The sequence below is a fragment of the Microcebus murinus genome, chromosome X, assembly GCF_040939455.1.
Source record: "Microcebus murinus isolate Inina chromosome X, M.murinus_Inina_mat1.0, whole genome shotgun sequence".
NCBI lineage: Eukaryota > Metazoa > Chordata > Mammalia > Primates > Cheirogaleidae > Microcebus > Microcebus murinus.
The window spans coordinates 6,906,723-6,926,319 of record NC_134136.1 but is presented as its reverse complement, the minus strand read 5'-3'; the positions used below and the strand labels follow the sequence as shown (position 1 = coordinate 6,926,319).

General features: G+C 36.6%; 1 protein-coding gene and 1 non-coding gene across 3 annotated transcripts in view; both read right to left on the bottom strand.

The window, feature by feature from the left end:
- Nucleotides 1–13,675, bottom strand: part of CHIC1 (cysteine rich hydrophobic domain 1) — a 62,025-nt gene extending 48,350 nt beyond the window's left edge. For both annotated transcript variants that reach the window (XM_012756093.2, XM_075999464.1), the window contains exons 1-2: nucleotides 13,227–13,675; nucleotides 2,165–2,219 (exon numbers count right to left, since the gene is read on the bottom strand). In XM_012756093.2, the coding sequence (XP_012611547.2) occupies nucleotides 2,165–2,219; nucleotides 13,227–13,528 (357 nt within the window). In that variant the 5' untranslated portion in view covers nucleotides 13,529–13,675. The remainder of the gene's footprint in view (nucleotides 1–2,164; nucleotides 2,220–13,226) is intronic.
- LOC142866137 (small nucleolar RNA U13) lies at nucleotides 4,883–4,986 on the bottom strand. The gene has a single exon (XR_012916197.1). It is a non-coding gene; the product is annotated as a small nucleolar RNA U13 (small nucleolar RNA).
- Nucleotides 13,676–19,597: the final 5,922 nt, after the last annotated feature.

Genomic DNA, 19,597 nt, shown 5'->3' with positions numbered 1-19,597 from the left:
TGGCCACAAATTTTCTAGGGTTAATTTAGCCAGGGACTATGATCATCTGCTTTTTAATCTATGGAAAGATTTGCTATTATACCTCAGGAGAGATAGAAAACGTCCACAGTCAATAAGGACGAATTAGTGGTGGGATCAGAGAAAACACCATTATTTAGATAAAGTAGTGAAAGCAATTAAAAATTGAGTGAGTAAATTGGAAAAATAATCAGGGTGAAACTGGGATACATTGACGAAGAACAGTCAATAGCAACCACAAACTAACATTGGGAAACTAATAAGTACCTAACAATATACTAGCAATTTTATATATGCTCTCTCATTTAATCCTTAAAACAGGAAGTGAGATCGCTATCAGCAGCATCTCTATTTTTTACATAAGAACTGGAGGCTCAGAAAAGTGGCATGCCCAAGACCACACAGCCAGTAAATGACACAACCCGGATTTCAACCCAGATCTGACTGTAAAGCTTGTTTAACTATTTTGTCTCAAGCTAGCTCTGGTTTTTCAGGGGGGAAACGAAGCAAATAAAGTACAACATAACTTTCAAGGTTAAATTAAATAGAATTTCTTATGATTTCACAGATACTTCTTTGAAAAAATAAACAGGTCTGCTGTCTTTTTCTACCCACCGTAGAAGGCTGTGAAGAAGATTGTCATTAGGCCAAAAGTGAGGAAAGTAAACAGCTGGAAAATGCATCATGACAAAAAGAAGGCAGTATCGGTAGAAGCATCTTAGCCCATTCTCAAAGAATTTAGAACAAGAGAGAACAAATTAAAACTAAATGAAGGTTCAAAAATGAAAACAATACCAAAAGATATTCAGGCAAATGCCTCATTGTCACCCTTGCCTCCATCCATCTCATTCCCCTTCTTCCATCAAAAGTAATCATTTTTTATTAGTTTCATGTATATCTTTCTAGAACTCCTTTATGCAAAAATACAATTATTAATGTGTTTATTTCTCCCATTTCTTATAATACTATATGTACTGATTCATACCTGGCTTTTCTCACTAACAATATGAGAAAAATTCACACTGAAATAGTACAAAAGCCCTTTCAAAATGGAATAATTTGAAAATACACTAAAAATCTATACTGACAAATAACATTATTCTAGTACTAAAATTAAACAGAATGAAATTAAATTACAGCCTCTGAAATACAAAAAATTAACCCCAAATCATCATTTTAGCCACCCAAGCATTCAGCTATTAGCCATTTGGAAATCATTGACCATTCTGTAATCTAATGGCTTTTCTCTCTTCTTCTACATTTCCTCCAGTAACAAAGGAAAGTAAATAACATTTTGCCCCAGGCAGAGTCTTCTCCTTTTGGGCCTAGAAAGTTAGCATTACAGTTACAAGAGGATTTTCCAAATCTAGTTTCTTTTTTTAAATTGTATATATTTGAAGTATACAACATAATATTTTTATTCACATATACACAGTGAAATTACTATAGTCAAGCAAATTAACATATTTATCTCCTTAGACAGTTATCTTTTTTGTGTGTGTGTGGTAAGAGCACCTGAAATATACTCTCTTTGCAAATTTCCAGTATACAATACAATATTAACTATAGTGATCATGCTGTACACTAGGTCTCTAGACTTATAGTTTCAAATTCTAGGAGGTCTTTGAATTTGCTAGAAGATACTACTGAATGTAGAGGAACCAGGGAACAGAAAGTTAATTTATAACAGTGAGTCTAATTTTAGAAACTCAAAACTATCCAAAAGTCAGAAAAATATCTAACCAACATTTGATTTTTTTTCATGTATAATAAATCATACTATATGGCACTTTAAAAATTAATAGAGTGATATAGTTAAAAAATACCTTTAACTCTAAAAACATAGGCAATTACTGACCTAGATGAAAACAATTATAGCTTCCTGTGCTGAGGAAAACATGAAAAACTGCAAAAGCTGAGCAGATAAATAAATAATAGATGGCATTAATGGACAATGGACAAAATAATTGGTCAGAGGCTGGTAGCCATGGAGACAGCTTTCAGACACTACCAACACAGTTTCCAAGTACGGAGGCCTCCTGTTATTTAACTTTATTACCAATGATTCAGAGCATTTGTCTTAACACTGAATAAGCCATAAAACAATGCTTTAGAATTGAAAAATTCAAAGCAGGTTCTCACTTACCTTCCCTGTTAGAACTGAGGGAAATTCAGTATCAAACTTGTTGCTCAAGCCAAACCTTAAAAACAAAGACAAAACAAAATATATTCTACCCGGCACATTTAACTCTTTCCCTCTTTTTTTTTTAAAAAAGTTACAAAATCATGCATTTTTCTCTTGGTCTTTTGATTTAAAAATGTGAACTGAAAACATTTTATATGATGCTTATAGAAAATAAATCTTTATTAATCCAAATTAATAGTAAAAGAAGCTTAACAAGGAACAAATGTTAAAGTGGGATTCTAACTAGACTCATGATGTGGGATTAAAAAATAATAAATTAGAGAAACACTTATATATACAGGTGGAAATGTCAATTTTTGATTTAATTGTTTCTGTCAAAACACACTTTAGTTTATAATTGTTGGAGCTGGATGATGGGTAGTATGTGGGAGTGCATCAGACTATTCTTTGCACTTTCGTGTATGTGTATGCAAATGTTCCTAATAAAAAGTACCTCCTCTCCAACTAATAGAGCCTTTGGAACTATAGAGCTGGACAACTTGTGACCAGTTACTATTCACTCAAAGGTTGATCCTTACAAATGGCTTTCATGTGTGAACTTGACCAATTTTGAGAAAACAGATCCTAGTCTTGAAAGATCTCTCTTTTAGTACATTCACTGAAATCTGTATTAAGAAGTAAAAATCAGTTTTACAAGCCTTTACTCACCTGCTTGTTGATTTCAATAGGGATAACAAAGGTTATTTCCTTAATGTTAGTGACTACAATTTTATGTTAGTGGAGAACAGGTTGTTAGCAAAAAGGAAAAGACACTAACATTTATTGAGAACTCCACATGAAGTAGGCAATAACAATAACAGTTACCAATAACTATGTACATACCATGGGCTCAACACTGTGCTAAATAAATACAGCCATGTGCTGCATAATAATTGATATTTTGGTCAATGACAGACTGCAAATATGACAGCAGTACTGTAAGATTATAGCAGTGCTGAAAAATTTCTATCACCTAGTGATGTTGTACTGCTTGTAATGTCATAGTGCAATGCACTCCTCACGTGTTTGTGGTGATGCTGGTATAAATAAACCTACTTCACTGCCAGTCACATAAAAGTATAGCACATGCAATTATGTACAGTACATAATATTTGATATTAATAATAGATGACTATGTTACTGGCTTATGTATTTTCTATACTATACTTTTTTTTTTTTTTTTTTTTGAGACAGAGTCTCACTTTGTTGCCCAGGCTAGAGTGAGTGCCGTGGCGTCAGCCTAGCTCACAGCAACCTCAAACTCCTGGGCTCAAGCGATCCTTCTGCCTCAGCCTCCCGAGTAGCTGGGACTACAGGCATGTGCCACCATGCCCAGATAATTGTTTGTGTATATATATATTTTAGTTGGTCAATTAGTTTCTTTCTATTTTTAGTAGAGACGGGGTCTCACTCAGGCTGGTTTTGAACTCCTGACCTTGAGCAATCCACCCTCCTCGGCCTCCCAGAGTGCTAGGATTACAGGCGTGAGCCACTGTGCCCAGCCTATACTATACTTTTAATCATTATTTTAGAGTGTATTCTTTCTACTTATATAAAAAAAGTTGACTGTAAAACGCTTCAGGCCGGTCCTTCAAGAAGTAGTCCAGAAGGCGGCACTATTATCATAGCAGATGACAGCTCCAGGTGTATTATTGTTCCTGAAGACCTGCCAGTGGGACAAAATGTGGAGGTGGAAGACAGTGATATTGATGATTCTGACCCTATGTAGGCCTAGGCTAACATGTGTATGTCTTAGTTTTTAACAAAAAAGTTAAAAAAATTAAAAATAGAAAAAAGTTTATAGAATAAGGATAGGATATTTTTTTATAGAGCTCTACAATGTATTTGTGTTTGACAAAAGTCAAAAAAAATTTTTTAAAAGTTTATAAAATAAAAAAGTTACAGTAAGCTAAGGTTAATTTATTATTGAGAAAACATTTTTAAAATGAATTTAGTGTAGTCTAAGCATACAGTATTTATAAAGTCTACAGTAGTGTACAGTAATGTCTAGGCGTTCACATTCACTCACCACTCACTCACTGACTCACCCAGAGCAACTTCCAATTTTTGCAAGTTCCATTCATGGTAAGTACCCTATATGGGTGTACCATTTCTTATCTTTTATACTATATTTTTACTGTACCTTTTCTATGTTTAGATATGTTAAGATACATAAATACTTACCATAGTGTTACAACTGCCTATAATATGCAGTACAGTACCATGCTGTACAGGTTTTGGTCTAGGAGTAATAGGCTATACCACATAGCCCAGGCATGTAGTAGGCTATTATACAATGTAGGTTTGTGTACACTCTATGATGTACACTCTATGATGTGTACACTCTATGATGAAGTACACTCTATGATGTCTGCACAATGAAATCACCTAAAGACACATTTCTCAGAATGTATCCCTATAGTTAACGTGATCCATGACTATATATTACTTCTATACTTTAAAAGCCTTCAAGAGAGGTATTGTTATCTCTATTTTATATACAAGGAAGCTGACATTTAGAAAAAAAATTAAAAATAAACTAATTAAATGACTTACCCACAGTCATGCAGTTAGTAAGTGGGGGGGGGGGCCGCAACTTTCAAATGTTTAACCTGAAGTCCTTTCTGCCCTAACAGGTGTTTAATAAAACCTTGTGTTTTTTTTTTTTTTCTTTTTTTACGTCAGACGGGTAATGCGCCGATGTCGTAACAAGGTCTGAGGGAGGCACATCTCACGCATGCGCGTGAAAACCCAATCATCACGCTTATGAACTACAAAAGGATCAAAACCTTGTTGAATAATAAGCTACTGTACTATTTGATTCAACTGATTTATGGCACTTTGGTCTTAGGGTCACATTAAAGAAATGGTAGGAATACAATGTACATTTACAACTCTATGCAGGAATATCATATTGTGCTTGCATCATTTATGCTAGTAGCCCATTTTCAAAGACACAAGTCAGTCTTAAGCACAAAATCTCTCTATACTTAGCAGCTAGTGGCAAGATACCTACCTGTGCCTAAATATACTACGCTATGTGCATTCAAAATGTATTTTAAAACAAATTCCATATTTTAAAACAGTTGAGAAAATTAATTAGCAAGTATAAAAAGACCCTAACTACATTAAAAAAAATTCTTCATTACTTCTGTTCAGGTGTCAGTACAACATGTAATGAGATTATAATATGCAAGCACTTTCCCTTTAAAGCTATAAATTTAAAGTATAGCCAAACTTAAAACAAGATGAGACACCCCTGTGTATGAATATTTATGGCAATTTTCATCTGCTGCTTGAAAAACTGGCACTCTAGTATTAAACATATATTTGTAATTATGTGCTAACTCGGCAATCAATGACGTGACAAATATTCAATAGTGCAAGAAACATTTCATTTAAATCATTTAGCTAGTCAAATAGTGACTATCACTAGTCAGACGTTTTAATTCATTATTACACAAAAAGTAAATTCTTATTGTGTGACAAAGAAATACATGCAGTTTTCATTTTTAGAAAGTAAACATGATATAAAGTAGAGCTCTATTTCCACATCTTGTCTAAATGCCTTTTAGATGCAATGTCAATAATATGTTCTTACCTCAATTAGAGACTGCTACCATTTTAGCTTTTGCCAGCTGCCATTCCTCCACTAGATATCAAATATGTAGTGGATACAGACATGTATCCCTCAAAATGTATAGAATATTTTTATTATTTCAAAAATTCTTACCTTTGCTATTTTCTTTTCACTTATCACCAGTAAGTGGATTTTCCATTGTTTTCATTTCCCTAATATCCTCTCCTTTCTTAAGACATTTTGAAACCTGATTTTTGATGCTGTCGTTTTGCTGAAAATAATTTATTATTCAGTAAATTTATGCAAAAAGACAAATTCACCTTCTCTTCTTTACTGCCAAATTCAATGTCCTCTTCTCAGAACTTTTTCTCTTGACTTTGTCTGCAGCTGTGACACTGTTGATTACTCCCTTCCTAACTACTCCCATTCTTCCATTCTTCCCTAACACTCTTGCCTTTTCCCAAAATTTAGTTTTTAGTCTTCTGCTTTTCTTTCTAAGGGAATTAGAACAGTTTAACTGTATTTGATAGCTTTGACAATCACTTCTATGCTGATGACCAACAAATTTATTTCTCTAGTAATATATTTTCAAATATGCTCTAGTCTCTCATCTCTATTGTATAATGAAAATTTCCATTTGGATATCTTACCACAAAATAATACCATCTTATGTGAAACATATAAAATTAAATGTTATCTTTTCTTGGAAATGTGTTCCCCTTTACAAATTCTTCATCTATGTCAGTGACACATTATTCTCTTCCTTTAACCTAGACCTTGGAAGCATATTCGCACCTTCCTTCTCCTTTTTTTGCACCTTGCTTATAACCAGGTGGTCCCTAAGTTCTGTCATTTGCTCCATTGAAATTATTCTCACAGTGATTCTTTCCTTTCCATTGCCACTGCCACATTGGCTCCTGTCTCTTCTCACGTGGTTCCTCTTGTTTCCTGTCCCTAGTTTAAGTCCTACATAGGCTTCGAGGCTCAAGTTCCAACTCCTGCTGTAATAGCTTGAATGCTCAAGCCTATCATGGGCTTCCCTTCTCCGAACATTCATTGCCATTTTTAATCTGCTCTATACAATTCAACGGTTAATAAAATGTTGTCTTTTATTATTTGCTGCTCCATGTCAATATCTTAAAGGCAATGTACCTGTTAGCTCTGTAAAGCAAGGCCTAGTTGTTTTCTCTGTATTCTTTACACAGCTTAGCCCAGTGCTCAAGTTCTGAAGAAACACTGGCTATATTCATATCACTAATTTTCTTCTCTAATATAAAAAGGGATCACATTTCCTAAACCATAAAAAGTATATTAGCAATGGTAAAGAAAGTATCATTTTACTTCTTAATATATTCCCCTATGACCTACATATATCCGCATCAAGAAGTATGAAGTAAGGCAAACTAAGTCCCCTACTCTCTTCATAATTTTGGCTAATAGGCAGTAGCAATCCTGTTCTTGGCTACCAGGGATTTCTTTGCTTAACTTTCCCCTTTAGAGACCTAGCACATTAAAAAAATATTAAATAACCTTAGGCCCGACATTTCACTTAGTAGCTACTAGGAAAATGTTGAAATGGTTGTTGGTGAATAAATACCTCAGCTCTGTTTCATAAACCAACCATTAAAAAACTATGAGTCCACAGAGGCTAGACAAACTCATCTGCTCATTGCTGATCAGTGACAGACATTAGCCAAGATGTGGGGCTCTTCAGCATTAGACAAACAGGCACTTGCCTTGGAACTGCTCACACTATCATTTTATTGACTTCATTAAATATAGAATTTATTTTGTGTTTGAAGTTGACCCAGTTGGTGGTTCTTAATTGTATTTCTTTGTCAAGTGTCTTCAATGTTCAAATTTTGAATTTTTTAGAACAATTCTTTGAAGGAAAGGAAACTGAGGCAAAGAAGGATGGGCCCTCTAGTTGATCATCGCTCTTCTCTTCCTCCCTACATCCCTCACTGTTTTTCACCTTTTTGAAGGTGACTATACATCAGCCTTTTAAAAATCTTGCACAAATCAAAATTCACATGCTCAGTTTGTTTAAGAAAACAGGGTAGTAAAATTCTGCCAACAAGAAGCATGGCTTCACTAGAAAACTATACACTTGTAGTAATACTGATTCTGAAGCATGTAGACTGAACTCTACTATACAAAGGGAAAAGCTACGCCATAAAATACAAAGAGATTTTTAAAAGATTCTAGTTAAATCTCTTTAATCTTTCACATGGAAATAATTATGTCTTACCACACTGTACAATGGCAAGTTATCACAGCTTCAGCATTCTCAAAGCCCAAAACCTTATAAAATATTCACCTTGTATAAACACAAATTAACAATGTATCACTGCAATTCCTCAAAGACATCTGTTTATAGAAAAGGCATTCTATTACCTAATTTGTGAAGTATCAATATTTATAGTGCTAAGAGTTGCAGAAGTGCATTGTTTAGCAAATTTGGCCATCTTTTTCAATTCTATAATCTGGCAACTCCAGCTTTTTCAGATTAATTTTAATGAGAAAATTTTATGAGTCTCTGAGAATTGGTAATCTGTCATCTCTACTAACTTCTACACAGGTGCAACATCAAGAGTAAATAAATATTTTAAGTAATATAAAGAGTAATATAAAGAGTCTAATAAATAAGGGAAAAAATCTCATGTGATATAATTTTTTCTGTATTTCAATACACTGGATCCAAATATTTATCCTAAAAAATATGAAGAAAAAAGTGATACTGTTATATCCCTGAGATGTATAGTATTTCTGAAACACTTAATACTTTCAAGAGACATTTCATTATTTCTGTTTCTATAATCTCAGATCTGTGGGAGTTAATTTAGCCATATATATTTTTTTAAATTGGAAAAAGATCTCCAAATATACATTTATGGTCATCATGTCAGAACTGGAATTATAATTTATATGGTTAGGTCATTCTACTTAAGAAATTATAATTAATTGCATGTTAGAAGATCAGTATCTTGTTAAAGTAACCAGGAAATCCAAAATTTTAACATAATACAAAGAGACAAGGGTACTGACACATAGGGGCTAGCTTAACAAAGTTTTCAGAGCTAAGCCCATGACATAAACCCTATCACTGGGATTAGTGATACTGTTGTATCTACATATCTCTATGCTTAGAAATAAGTACTCTCCACAGTGAGATTCAACTAAGTAGTATTTGTTGAATGGGCATAGCGAGCGTTACTAAAGTGAACCAATATTCATTCAACTCACTTCATGTCAGGCACTGTGTTAGGCACTGAGGATTGAGAGGGAATCAAACTGTTGTTGCATGCAACTTATAATTTATTGGGGGCAGGGAGGACTTGCAGGAGGTGGTGACATATGGAGAACCTGGGCAAGAGAAGGTATTGGCATTCCAGATGGAGGCCCCAGCTTGAGCAGAGGCAATGAGATAACAAACAGCAGATAACAAACAAGCAGTAAGGGAAATGGCAGAAGATTAGGCTGCTACATAGGCAGGGTCCAGTCCTGTATGCCATGTTATGGAGCATAGACTACATGCTGAGGTAAAGGAAAAACCACAGAATAATCTTAAGCAGGAAAAGTGGTTTAGTTAGATACACAATTTTGGTGTCTTAATGTAGCAGCAGGCTAGAGGATGGATGTGAGGGTGACAAGGATGAAGGCAGGACAGATAGTTACGGTAGTGAAATGGTGGTAGGGAGGAAAAAAAGAAAATTTTAGGTCATATATTGTTAATATTTGCTAATTGCTTAGCTGTCGGAAGTGTAAGTAGGAAAGAAAACCAAAGATGGGTAATGGGAGGTGTAAGGGAATATGGGGGAATGAGTTCTGTTTGAATATGTTGAATTTAAGATGACAGTGGGCCACTGAGAAAAGCTCAGATAAGACCCCGAGCAGAGTCTGAAACAAAAAATCCATATTTGAGTGACATCAAATAATTGAAAACATGAGAGGTAAAATGAGACCACCCACGGAGAGTAGGGAATAGGAAAAGTATCAGTCTGAGAACAAAACTCTAGAGATCACTGATATTTAAGGGGCAAAAGAGGAGGAGAAGCTTATGAATGAGGCAGTTAAGGAATAGCCAGAAAAGTATAAGGAGAACCAGAAGAGTGAAGTGGCCAAGGAGTTCTCAGGTTTGTTTGGCTGGAAAGATGTCTTTTTTTTTTCTTAAATCAGAATTTGAACACCTTTAGAAAAGATAGATACCTTCCAGCTGAACCAAGCCCCCATCTCTCCTTAATGCTGCACTCTCTTCTGTGACCTGCCTTGCTTTTGCAGGCCTGTGTGTTTGTGACCCCAGAGTAGAAGCTTCTGAAAAAAGGAGTCATCATAGATGTCGAATGCAGTAGAGAGGACCAGGAGGATAGGGAATGAAAGATGTCCACTGATTTAGCAACAAGAAGGTCACAGTGATTACGACTGAGGACAGCTCCTCTGTGGTTGTGGTAGCAGAATGTAGATCACAGAGGGGCGAAGAGAAAATAGACAAGGTGAACATAGCTACTCTTTAGAAATTTGGAGAAGGAAGTCAGATTAAACAGTAACTAAAGGGAATATGGGTAGAGGAAGGCTTTTGTCTTACTTTGTTTCTAAAAAATTAGACTGAATATGTTTAAAGGCTGAGCTACTAGAGAGGTAGAAAGAGGAATACTGGAGGGATTGAGGCTGCCTGATGGAGCAAGATCTAAGAGAAGGTATGGAAGGTACAAATGGAGGGCTGAAAGCTGGACAAATGGAGGGACTCCTTGAACTCTAAGGTTGCAGGAAGAAGGCAAAGGAACTCAGGCCTAATTAAGATCCAATGCAGGTTTGCAGTAGGAAGTGACATGATTAAATTGTGTTTTAAGAAAATTAGCTTGGCATAAGCATGCACGATGGATTGGAGTGGGGAGAGGCAGCAGACTATGGCAATAATTTAAGCAGGAGATGATGGCAACTCAAACTAGAGTAGTGCCAAATAGGAATGGAGAAAATGAAAAATCTAAGCGACATTTCAAAAGGTCTGATGACATAATTCTGGAGACAGACTAGCATAGGGCAAATCAAGGAGAAGGAAGAGTCAAAATATCTCAAAGATTTTAGGTGTTATACTGAGAGATTAAAATGGTAGTATCAGGGTCAGAAATGAGGCAATTGGAAAGCACAAACAATGTGGGGAGAGAAAAATGTTGGGCTTAATATATATAGAGTCTGAGGTGATAACTCGAATTTTAAACTCTGAAAGGAAACAAAGTCCTCTATACAATAAAAGACTGCACAAAGAATGGAAAAAATTCAGGGTTGGGCGAGAATAAGAAATATTTCATTCCAATAGGGCATGTAATTTAGGGTAACTCTAACATTCCTATGCCAGAAAAAAATGAAACAGAAGATGATATTTTAGATGTCTCAAAATAAGATTAACTGTTTCATAAGTATTTTACTTTACCTGATGTAAGTAAGGCTTTACTGCCATAGAAAGACCTGTTTCTCAGATCTAGTAAAACTTTCTCCTAAACATGTAATCTTTTTTCAAATCCCAGACATTTAACATCAAATACACTTTCTAGATGAGAGAATGCATACAATAAAACTAAAGTTTCCAAACTATACATTGGTTAGTGATTCAAGTACTGGTACACTACTTTTCAGGTTTTGCTTCAGTCAATTAATACCAACAGTTACTACCAGCACTACTACTTAACACTCCTAATTCCAGAATTTTTAAGCTGGGAGGGACATTACACCAATCATAAGGGCCTGGGCATGGCAAGTGTCAGTGCTCCACTTTTCATGAAGAAAACAGGTTGGTAAGTACTTTATTATGGTTGCGTGGAGGGTAGAAGGGAATTACAAATAAGTTTCAGGGAATTTAAATTCTGTTTCCTTGCTCTTTCTCCATCGTCAGAATTTTAGAAAATAATGTGGGGGTACAGTGTTGGAGTATGAAATTAGGGATTGGAATAGAGTCATGTGAAATAATCAGCATGAAAGTAACCTTTGGTGCCAGAATAATACTTAGAGTAATAAATTGTCTCCCTAGTGATGAAAGGAAGTAAAATAGCGCAGTAAGTTGGCATCTGAACACTGTAAGCTATCTGCAGAATTCTTGGACCAGGAAAAATTATCTTAAAATCGCCTAATCAAAAAGCAGGTCTAAAACTCTCCCCAAGCCCTTCCACAATTTCAAAATCTCTGTTAATACATTTCATGAAAAGATTACAAAAGTATATCACAATGATAATACTCAGCATGCTAAAAATTAAAGCTAACACGATGGGGGAGGTAGTACATATTCTAATATATGATTTATAATACATTATGAACTCAATTGAAAGTCAAAGGGATTAGGTGAGCCATCATCAAAATCAGAGGCAGCATGACACAATAACAAAGAATAGGCCTATTTTGAAAATGCAGTAAATGACTGCATAGTTAAGAGGATGAACACAATACTCAAATTTCCAAGCATTTGCAGTTCAACCAAATAAAAATGAAAAAGCACTCTTTAAAGCCCAGAGAACCATCATTTTTTCTTTTGCATCGCAACTACTATGTTATGAAGTCCCTCCCCATTTTGTTTTCTCAAACATAATCCAAGAGTTCAATATTTTAAAAGGCCACCCTGGATAAATTTTCAACAAATCATCTTCAGCTCCTGGAGGACTAAATTTCCATATATATTTAATGTTTGCATATTTAATATTTGGGCATACAAAATCCCCTGGAGGTATCTTAAATTCTCTTACAGGTGAAAAGCTTTAGAAACCATCTAGTATTCCAAACTCTTTATTTTACAGATGAAGAAATCAAGGCCCAGAAATGGGAAGCAGCCTGACCAAGGTCACAGGACCAATAAGAAGCAAAACTGGGACTAGCATCTAAGAGCCCTCTCAATCCATTGCTCTTTCTACTGTCCATAGCTGCCTCTCAACCTGAACCTCTAATGGTGTGATATTTAAGGAAAGATTAGATAGAAAGAATGGATAGATGAATATGTGGGTGAATGGACATTCCATAATACTATTCACAAAATATATTGTGTTTCTGTTTTGAAGAAGCCAAGCCTAGTTCTTGTCACATGTCATAGCAGTCGCTGTTTTCCACTAGCTACCAATCTTGGCAGCAAAGAACCTTCTAGTACATCCTGCAGTTTAGGAGACTATTCACTTGCCCGCATACATACAAGAAAGGAGGTTCGCCCCTACTCCAATCCCTCTGGCTCCCAACCCCCTAACTTCCCTGTCCTATACTCATTTTTTACCTGGCGTTGTTGCATCACGCTTATACTCTCCCCACTTCCTTTACACCTATCCATCCTCAGTTTCTCCATTTAGACCAGGTGTCCTTTACTAACTGTATGCCTCAGTTAGCCCTCCCCCCTCCCCAGGCCCTTGGCTCCTTCATTCCACTGTTGCCAAATCTCAGCCTTTTCAAACCCCGTGGCCCCTTCTCGCTTACACAGTGATGTGGCCGGCGCCCCGCACCAATACAGGGTCGGGGGCATATCTCCGCAGATGCTCCTCGCTCACTACCCGAGGCGGGGGCGGCGCCTCCTCCTCTTCCTCCTCCTCCTCTTCCTCCTCCTCCTCTTCCTCCTCCTCCTCCTCCTCATCATCATCATCATCCTCGTCATCGTCGGGCCCAGATACCGACGACGACGACGGCGACGACGACGACGTTGCTGCTTCTTCTTCCTCCTCCTCCTCCTCCAGTTCCGAGATGGTGTCGAACTCCGCCATGTTGGGCAGCAGGATGCTCATCACGTGACCTGGCGATCGCCGCCACTCTCACGGAGAAGAGTTTGAACCTGCTGAGGTGCTGGAAGAGGAGGGGGAACGAAATGAAGAGAGAGGAGGAGGAGGGGGGTAGGGACGGGATTTGAGGAAACGCGCCTGCGTGTTGGGCACACGGGAGGGGGGCGGGGGGGACGGTTGTTGGAGGCGGGGGTATGAGAGAGACGAGCAAATTCAGTGTACGCTTGCGCGGCTCGGAGGGGAGGGGGCTGTTCGAGGTGAACTCCGGGGAATTACCGAGGTCCGCTCTGCGGTGCTGATCTTAGTACTGCGCTCTCCGCGCCCGCGGCTTCTATCTGGGGGACGCAGCTTCTGACTTAATTTCCTATTAATTAAGCTGGGTATTATTACCGCCAGTGCAGGCGGGCGAGGGAAGGCATATTCTATGAAAGTAAAGTTAGCTCTTTGCCCAAAATATACGGTATATACCAATCTCTTACCGTTTAACAATTGACACTTTAAAAGGCTTTTGCGTCACAACTTTGCCACAGCACTGAAAGGCAGGGGAAGCATTTTTTATTAACATTTTACTCAAGAGGAAACTCTATTACTACTTCTATGTAGTACTTATGGAGGATTTTGTAAATGTCAGGGACTGTAATAAGTGCTCTATATACATGTCTCATTTAATCCTCTACAACCCTATGAGGTATGTACCACGATGATCTCATTTTGCAGATAGGAAATCTAGATGCAGAGAGATTAAATAACTTGTCCAAGGTCAGGGAGCTACTAAATGGTAGATCTGGTTTTACATTTGGAGGTCTCTTCTGATTCCAAAAGCCCAGTGCTCCTACCAAAGGGCTATACTGCCTGAAGTTGTTTGGAAAGGTTTTGTACAGCGGTGCCTTTTGAGCTGTTTCTTAAAAGATGAATCAGAATATAGAATATGTATATTGAATTTTGGAGGCTTTTTTAAGGGGGTGGGGGGTGGGGAAGCCTGCCAACCTAATAAAACATGGATTAACATCATCCATTTTCCAGACACTGGGCTAGGCTCTTTCACATAACACTTCAGTTAACCTTTAAACAATCCTGTGAGGTAGGCATGATATATATATTTTGATGCCAAAACCGAGTCTCAAGAAATTTGAAGAAATTTATTGAGGTTTATGGTGACATTTTGTCCAAAATGTTCCATTTTAAATAGTCTGTCTTCTCCACACCTACTAAAATGTTGTAGAGATCATATATTTTGAGTTTACAATGTACCAAACTAGTTCATATTTGGCAGCAGCACAAAAATCCATATCATTAAGTCATGAAAGCACACAGCTAAGTAACACAACAAATGTTGTAATCCAGGTATTCTAATACCAGCTTCATTGCTCTTTCTGCTGTAGTACAGCCACATGCCAATCACATGGTGAGACTCTAGAAACGGACAGCCACACTTTAATTCAGGATGAGCAGTACAGTAACAGTGTAACAGTATAACAGTATAAACAAAGTTTGTAGGGTGTATGTAGGAGGAAGAAATTAGTTCGGTAAGAGTAACAAATCAAATCATTATCATCAAGGAGTTTGTGTTATTAAAGTGAAAAATTTTCCATTTTATTCAAAAGTTTGATCATTTAGGAACTTTTAAAAGTAAGCTGTAGCACTATCAATAAGCAACAAAATATAGCTTTTTGTATTATAGAGAACTTCATCTATTAGCCAGAAATTATAAGAACTGGAACCTTAAAATATTTCATAATAGCCTTCTGGCAACATATATATATCTTTGCTTTTCTTGGATGTTAATAAATGTGTCATATATCAACTGTGGGAGTGAAATGCCTTAGACTTAAGATCAATTCCATATTCTGCACCAGTTCTCTTTCAAGAAGCAAAAAACAAAAACAAAAACCATAGATGAGACTAAAATTTTTCCAAATATATTATCCACAATGGTCCACTAAGTTAATATCTAGAGGGAAAAGTATTTTGCTGATTACTGCTTAAATGGTAGTTTCTCCTTTTCACCACTTGAGATTAGGTTAGGAAGGGATATATGAAGGAGAGAAAGGGAAGGGAGCAAAGGGTAGACTTTGCAACAAGTGCTAATAAGGTATTGGAACTATGGTAAAAGTGAAGAAATGATGGCTGTGGGGAATGGGAGGAAAGGAAAGGGAGGAGGAAATTCTCCCCAAATGGAAAGAGGCCCCTGACATTTAGTCAGATGTCAAAAGGACAAAGTGGTTCAGGGAAGTGCTATACTTGGCTAAATGCACAAGTATAGTCAAAACTGCTCATCCATTTTTTTGTATATACATTGTGCTTAAAAGGTATGTGTGATTCCAATGGTAATTTATTTTACTGAACTGTAGGAAAATTTGGGATTGAACAAGCTGACAAAAACACATTTTGTTTATATATTGTCAATAAACACAAGAAACACCATGGCTTCTAAATGATACTTTAGCATTGAGAATAGTAAATCAAGGAGTGGATAGAAAAGAAAGCAGGCTACCTAACATTCTTCCCCCTGTTTTAAGCAGGGCATTTGATTAACTCTCTCATCTAATGGATGGGGACCTGAGGCATAAGATCACAGGCTTTATCATCTGAGAGGGACTCAAGTTTAAAACAGCTGTAACACTTATTTATTTATTTAGAATATTACCAGAGTACATACATTTTGATTGCATAATTTGCTTTTGTACAGTTTGAGTGAAAGTTATAAGTGTGCCCTTCAACCAGTTATTGTGCATTATACCTGTATGAATTTATGGTATGAATTTACTCATCCCCTCCTTCCCCCCTCCCACACGCTTGATTTCCCTTGAATTTTACTTCCCTATGTGCACAAAAGTGTGGGTCGATTAATTCAAGTTAGTATTGAGTACATGTGGTGTTTGTTTTTCCATTCTTGCTATACTTCACTAGCAAGAATGGCCTCCAGTTCCATCCGGGTTGTTACAAAAGATACTAGATTTCCATATCTTTTTGTCTTTATGACTGAGTAGTGCTCCATAGTATACATATACCAAAATTTATTAATGCATTGAGGTATTGATGGGCATTTGGGTCAATTCCACATCTTTGTGATCGTGAATTGTGCTGCTATAAACATTCGATTGCAAGTGTCTTTTTAATAGAATGTCTTTTTTCCTTTGGGTAACTACCTAGTGGGATTGCTGCATCAAATGGTAGGTGTACTTTTAGTTGTTGAGGTATCTCCGTACTACTTTCCATAGAGGTTGTAGTAGTTTGCAGTCCCTCAACAGTGTGTAAGTGTTCCTTTCTCTCTGCATCTTCGCTATCATCTGTTGTTTTGGATAAAAGCAATTCTCACTGGAGTTAGGTGATATGTCACTGTGGTTTTGATTTGCATTTCCCTGATGATTAGCAATGTTGAGCATTTTTTCATGTGGAGCATTTTTTCGTGTGTTTGTTGGCCTTAATCTATCTTCTTTTGAAAAGTTTCTGTTCATGTCTTTTGCCCGCTTTTTAATGGGGTTGCTTAATTTTTTTCTCGTTAATTTGCTGCAGTTCTTTGTAGATTCTTGTTATCAGCCCTTTATTGAATATATAGCATCCAAATATTTTCTCCCATTCTGTAGGTCGTATATTTGCTCTATTGATTGTGTCCTTGGCTATGCAGAAGCTATTTAATTTGATCAAATCCCATTTATTTTTCTTTTCTTTCCTTTTTTTTTTTTTTTTTTTGAGACAGTGTCTCACTCTGTTGCCCGGGCTAGAGTGCCATGACATCAGCCTAGCTCACAGCAACCTCAAACTCCCAGGCTCAAGTGATCCTCCTGCCTCAGCCTCCAGAGTAGCTGGGACTACAAGCATGAGCCACCATGCCCGGCTAATTTTTTCTATATATTTTTAGTTGGCCAATTAATTTCTTTCTATTTTTAGTAGAGACAGGGTCTCACTCTTGCTCAGGCTGGTCTTGAACTCCTGACCTTGAGCGATCTGCCCACCTCAGCCTCCCAGAGTGCTAGGATTACAGGCATGAGCCACCATGCCCAGCCTTTATTTTCATTTATTTTTTTTTTGTTGTTGTTGTGAATGCTTTTGAGGTCTTAAATTCTTTGCCTAGGCCAATGTCTATAAGAGTTTTTCCAACATTTTCTTCTAGAATTCTTATAGTTTCATGCCTTAGATTTAAGTCTGTTATCCATCATGAATTAATTTTTGTGAGGGGTGAGAGATATGAATCCTGTTTTAGCCATCTGCATGTGGCTATCCAGTTTTCCCCACACCATTTATTGAATAGGGATTCTTTACCCCAGTGTATGTTTTATCTTCCTTGTCCAAGATCAGATGGCAATATGAGGATGGATTCATATGTGTGTCCTCTGTTTTTATTGATAGATCTATGTCTCTGTTTTTGTGCCAGTACCATGCTATTTTGGTTACTATACCCTATAGTATAGCTTGAAGTCTGGTAAAGTGATGCTTCTTGATTTATTCTTATTATGTAGGATTGCATTAGCTAGTTGGTATCTTTTCCGGTTCCACATGAAGTATAGAACTATTTTTTTGAGGTCTGCAAAAAATGACATTGGTGTTTTAATAAGGATTGTATGAAATCTGTAAATCACTTTGAGTAGTATAGACATTTTAACAATGTTGATTCTGTTGATCCAGACCATGATATATTTTTCCATTTGTTCCCACCCTCTGTAATTTCTTTGCTCAGTGTTTTGAAGTTCTCTTTATAGAGGTCTCTCACCTCCTTAGTTAAATATATTCCTAGGTATTTTATTTTCTTTGTTGCTATTGTGAAAGATATTGAGCCTTTAATTTGATTCTCAACTTCACTGTTTTGGCATATATGAAAGCTACTGATTTCTGTGCATTGATTTGGTAGCCTGAGACTTTGCTGAATTCATTGAACAATTACAGGAGTTTCTTGGTTAAATCTTTGGGATTTTCTAGATATAAGATCATACTGTCAGCAAAGAATGATAGTTGGACCTCTTCTTTCCCCATTTGGATACCCTTGATTTCCTTCTCTTGCCTGATTTCTCTGGCAAGGACTTCCAGCACTATGTTGAATAGAAGTGGTGATAGTGGGCAACCTTTTCTAGTTCCAGTTCTAAGCAGGAATGCTTTCAATTTTTCCCTGTTTGGTATGATGTGGGCTGTGGGTTTGTTGTATATGGCTTTTACTATTTTGAGGTATGTCCCATTTATGCCTATTTTGTTAAGAGTTCTTATCATAAAGGGATGCTGAATTTTGTCCAATGCCTTTTCTGTATCTATTGAGAGGATCATATGGTCTTTGTTTTTGCTTCTGTTTATATGGTAAATTACATTTATAGATTCGTGTTGAACCATGCTTGCATGTCTGAGATGAAGCCCACTTGGTCATGGTGAATTATTTTTTTGATGTGTAGTTGAATTTGGTTTGCCAAGATTTTATTGAGAATTTTTGCATCTGTATTCATAAGGGATATTGATGTGTAGTTTTCTTTTTTTGTTGTTGTGTCTTTCCTGACTTGGTATCAAGGTGATATTGGCTTTGTAAAATGAGTTGGGGAGGATTCCTTCCTTCTCAATGTTAAGGAATAGTTTCTGCAGTATATGTACAAATTTTTCTTTGTAGGTTTGGTAAAATTTGGGTGTGAAACTATCTGGTCTGGGACTTTTTTGTTGTTGGAAGATTTTTTATTGCTACTTCAATTTTAGTTCTTTATCAGTCTGTCCAGGATTCCTATTTTTCCTGATTGAGCCTAAGAAGGTTGTGTGTTTCTTAGAATTTGTCCATTTTCTCCATGTTTTTACATTTATGTGCATAGAGATTTTTATAGTATTCAAAGATGATGTTTTGTATTTCTGCAACATCAGTAGTGACTTCTCCTTTTTCATTTCTCATCGAGCTTATTAAAGTCCATTCCTTTCTGCTTCTGGGCAATCTAGCAAGAGGCCTGTCAATTTTGCTTATTTTTTGGAAGAAGTAACTTTTTGGTTCATTAATCTTCTATATAGTTCTTTTGTTATTGATTTCATTTAGTTCTGCTTTTATCTTGGTTATTTATTTTCTTTTCCTGGGTTTAGGAATTTTTTACTCTTCCTTTTCCAGTTCCTTGAGAC